General features: G+C 53.5%; 1 protein-coding gene across 1 annotated transcript; it reads right to left on the bottom strand.

Moving 5' to 3' along the window:
* Positions 1-1,149: 1,149 nt before the first annotated feature.
* M421DRAFT_104964 (uncharacterized protein) lies at positions 1,150-3,545 on the bottom strand (the record flags this gene model as incomplete). The annotated part of the gene is made up of 2 exons (XM_033587083.1): positions 1,150-3,345; positions 3,426-3,545. The coding sequence occupies 2 exons, from the start codon at positions 3,543-3,545 to the stop codon at positions 1,150-1,152; spliced, it is 2,316 nt and encodes a 771-aa protein (XP_033442826.1).
* Positions 3,546-4,654: the final 1,109 nt, after the last annotated feature.

Raw genomic sequence — 4,654 nt, 5'->3', positions numbered from 1 at the left:
CTATACCTAGCACGTGCTACCCTACCTATACCTATACCCAGTCACGTGCTACCCTACCCTACCTATGGTCCGTGCAACCCTACCCTACCTATACCTATGGTCCGTGCGACCCTACCCTACCTATACCTACGTCCGTGCGACCTATACCCTACCTATACCCTACCCTAGGTACATGGTACCCATCCGCCAGTCTACACTTGAGTATGGCCCAGCAGCATCGCGGGTAGCTGCTGAGGCGTGTGTAGCAGCTTAGCCATCTAAGAAGACTTAGGGTGGAGGTAGTTAACTAGGAGCTTAGTTAACTGTTTAGCGCTGTAGGAACTGCAGCAAAACTAGACACAACGCACAAACATGCTAGGAGGGTACAGAAACATCTTCTAAATCTAATGCAAGCATACAGTATGCTAGGTCACTGTTTAATAGCAAGTAGTTGTAGTTATAGTAACTTGTGTTAGTTGTGCTAAGAGAAAATGGCTAGTTCAGTGATATGGCTGGCTTGGTGATAATCTACGTTACGTCTAGTTAAAACGTGATATTGCAAAGGCAATTAGAGACCCGCTGATGAGGTACGTTCAACGCTCTAGCAGCGCTGCAGATACTGCGAAATTGGCTAGTGTAGAAGGCCTAGATAGCAAGGATAACTCTACCTTCTCTAGTAGTATTCTAAAGTTGTTGTTGTTAAGGCATGTTGTGTTGGGGTAAAAGGTGGTTGTGCCAAGAGAAAGTGGCCGGTTTGGTGATATGGCCGGCTCGGTGATAATCTACGTTATGTGCTGCTGTGACAATTTCCTAGGTGATGCAGTCGAGTCCTAAGGAGCTGCTCTTGATCTTTGAGGAGCAAGCGTTTTGGAATTTGATCCTAGAAAGTGTGTATGTAACCAGCACTCCCCCAATTTCATCCACCCGTACACGTCACATCGAGTCTGCGAAAGCAGTTAGGTTGATGTGCTTTTGGCGGAGCGGCGATGCACAGCTGTGGCTGCGCAGCGTGATGCCGTTTGTCATCAAGAATGAACTGCATCCACCAAAATTCGACGTTCGAGCTCCGTTGTACGCTTAGTGACAAGCCAGATGCTAGCTGAATCAGCACACGCTTTATATCCAACCCTTGCGTAGCTTTCGCACTACTACAAGAGTACTGATGCAGCTTCATCCTTCTGGTTCTTCTAGCTCATTCTGGGCTGCGCGGAGGATCCCCTTCATATCAAGGTACAGCTGCGGGCTAGGATCCCTCCATCTCTCGCCGTTGCGAAATACTTTTCTTCGAAGCCTGTTGACACAATGGATCAATGGTTGGTAGTATGGCGTAAAGTTCGTCCGTGCGGTTTTGAGAAAATCCCTCTCGTCATCAACCACACCCTTCTTAGAACCTGCCAACTTCTTATCGCTCTCGTAATTCCAACACTCAAACTCAGTGGGTCCGATATCTTTGTCCGGCCCATCATAGTGAATGCAGATCCAGAAGAGCACCCAGAAGAATGACTCAAGATCGTGCATGAACGAGTGCTGTTCGTCATCTAAAAGCACTCCAATGGCCATGAAAGCTCGCGTGCCGGTCTTCCCACACGCTCCTGAAGCTTGCTTGCGCTGCTCCTTGATTGCAAGGTCGAGGTCGATCAGAAAGGCGGACCACGACGAGTTGTCCTCGTCTTCATTCACCAGCAGGTTGTTCGGTGAGATGTCGCGTTGAAGCATGCCCGCCTGCGTGTGTAGGGACTCGTAACCCTCGATGCAGCCCTCCAGTGCGGCAAGTAGGCTGGTCCGGGAGCTTGCTTTGTAGATGGGCTTCCCGTAGTCACGCACGATGACGCGGCGATGGACGCGGTTCGCAATGGCCGGTTTCGTCGGAGAGCCCGAGTAAGCGCGCTTGCTAGGTGGCAGTGGTGCGTCCGTACAGCTCGAGGATCGCTTCCGCCCAGCGAGACTGCTGCTTCCGTCTCTTCGTGAAGCCCGCCGCCCAGTCGTGCTCGGTGGCGGTATCTGCTTCCTTGGCGCGTAGTTCTCCGCTTTTGTTATGTCCAGGCCTCTGCGTACATTCGTGCGGATGTCGTCGTCTTGGCCACCAACACGGACCGTCTCGTGGTGGAAGTACCTCGCAACGTTCACCACATCCTTCTCGGTTGCTTCGCGTAGCAGCTCGCCCTCTTCTTCGCGCTCCGGGTACTGCCAGGAGTCTTTGACTACGAGCGGGGCGTTGGGCTCGTCTTCCCGATGCACTCTCCAGCAAGTCGTTGCTCGACCGGCGACGCAAGCCACTCGCTTTATCACCTTGTCGATGACGAGGCGCTCTTTGCCATCGTCCCGCTCGATCTCGATGTACCGCTTGTCTCCGGCCGTGATGATGGTCGGATCAAAGCCCAGCTGCTCCTCGCTCATCCAGAGAAACCCCAGCACTGCAGACACGAACTGCAGCCCGTCTTCGTTGATGTCGAACTGCTCGGACGCGATGGCCCCCAGTCGATCGAAGCTCCACAGTCGCATGAGTGATCCGCAGAGCGTGAAGCCAAGAACAAAGCGGCGGCTATCTTGAGCGGCAAGCACCTCCTTCGCATACCGACCCAAGTCGAGCCACGCCTTAGACGCTTTGTCAGCCAACGCGTTGCTCTTGAGTTCTCCCGGCACAAGGATGCGTGACCAGTGATGTTGGGAGTTGACGCCAGCGCTCTCGCCGTCTACAAAGCCAATGTCCAGCTTGCGATCGGCCGTGGAACCCTGCAAGGGCTGGTAGGGTCGTGCTACGGTTCTGCGTCGAACTCTGGGCCCCGGCCGATGCTCTTCTGCGAAGACCGAGAGCTGCTCTGTAAGCGCTTCGAACCAGCTTAACAGCTCCCCCTCCCTTGCCCCTTCAGGCCAGCCCTGCCAACCACCCTCCTCCTGGTAGAGCGATGTGTCTCCCTCTTTGCACTTGTCGAACACGGCCTGTGCTGCCGGTCCAAGATCTGCGACCTCCCCAAAGAAGGCGTCGAAGAAACCAGGTACGCCAACGTACATATGCCCCAGCTCCTCCTTAAGCACGTTGTCGACGTACTTGCGGTGCTCGGTCGAGTTTGCGAAGCTGCCTGTGCTGCGCAGCCATGGTGTTGGTTGGACCGACGACGCGGGGCGGGGAGGCAGAGTGGACGCGGCAACAGCGGCGTAGACCTTGTTCCAGATAATTTCGTCGGGCTCTTTGCGAAAAACGGCTTGAAGAAGGGGGATCAATTGTTCGGCATCAAAGTCGTCGGCGTTGACTGCTGTCATGAGTTTCGACAAGTCATCAAGGAGGTTCTTGCCGCCATAGCTTGATGGCAGAAGACGAGAAGCTGGAGAAGTTTGTAAAGCGGATATAAGAGCGACTAAGAGATTCTGGGTCTCGGTGTGCCCGTCAGCGGAATTTGTCAGTGTATCCAGCACGCATTACCTTCATTTCCTCGCTGATTCAGCACCTGGGCAGAAATAAGAATGCCTCCATCTTCGCAAACTGAACTGAAAGTGTTGCGAAAGCTGTCGAGCCCTGGACCTATCGGTCTAGATTGGATTATCTGTGACCGCGACTGTGCAGACATCCTGGCAAAGGTGCAAAGGATCCGCTGACAAGTGTAAAGATAACGTCTCGCGTTTGAATAGCCGCGGGCGCCCGTACCTCGAATATTTTAAGAGAAACATGCGACTTAAGACGTGACGGTTTGGACTGAGTAGCAGCGGCGAGGCGAGGAGGTTGGCTTGGAACAGTATCGGCAACTGCCCATCGGCTCAAGAGATCTGCCAAACACCGGCGCCCAAAACTAAGATAGCGCCTGCCCTTAGACGCACGCAACTGCGCCCATGCGCATTCTCGGTTTGGTGCCGCAGGCATGGCGTCACAGGTTTATCAACAGTTAGCCAACCCAGCGGCGAGCCTGAACAAAACTCTCAGGAAGCGATCACATCCAAGTCGCATTGCCTCAGTATTAGTGCTCTTCTTTTACACAGGTAGCTCACCTTCGACGTTCGTCGCGAACCCAGACCGTCACGTGCCAGTATCAATCAGAGGCTAGACACGCTATCCAGGTTCCCAACTGAAGAAGCTAAACGACATCACCAGTGTAGGAATTTGTACCCTTTTTCCCCGTGCTGTGAGCAAGAGCATACTTCCTACACGAACTGCTCCATCGCCGTCCCAGATAATGATGCGGTACCAAAAACGGGCCCTGCGTTGCTTGATGAACCTTGCAAAAGTTGCGGTTTTCCAGAGCGTCTGGTTAACGTACCTCACGGGCGAGCGGCGCACACGGGCGAGCGGCGCACCTTTGCCAAGACCCCACCAACACACCCTTACTCTACTAATGCCTCAACAACAACCACAATTTGACGCGTTAAAAGAGCGTCAGGTCTAGCTTGCGCTTCAAGCTCTTGAACAAGACGCGAAGCTCTCTGTACGACGCGCTGCAGCTATCTAAAATGTTTTACAAGCGAGCGGGCCATACAAGCAAGCAGGCCACCCCACTAACTTTGCGCAACGTGTATACTTCAATCAACCATAGCCCCCTCCTACCACAGCCAAAACAGCTCTCATGAGGCTGGTGTAGACCTCGCAATCTTAGCTCTTAATCAACGCCAAATATCAACTAAGAGATCTGCTGCCTATACGTACAGAGTCTCTTGAACTACCCTCCAACGCCAACGCGCTGGGACG

This window comes from Didymella exigua (assembly GCF_010094145.1).
Source record: "Didymella exigua CBS 183.55 unplaced genomic scaffold M421scaffold_66, whole genome shotgun sequence".
Lineage (NCBI taxonomy): Eukaryota > Fungi > Ascomycota > Dothideomycetes > Pleosporales > Didymellaceae > Didymella > Didymella exigua.
Note: the sequence above shows the minus strand (reverse complement) of the source record. Positions and strands in the feature narration are given on the sequence as shown.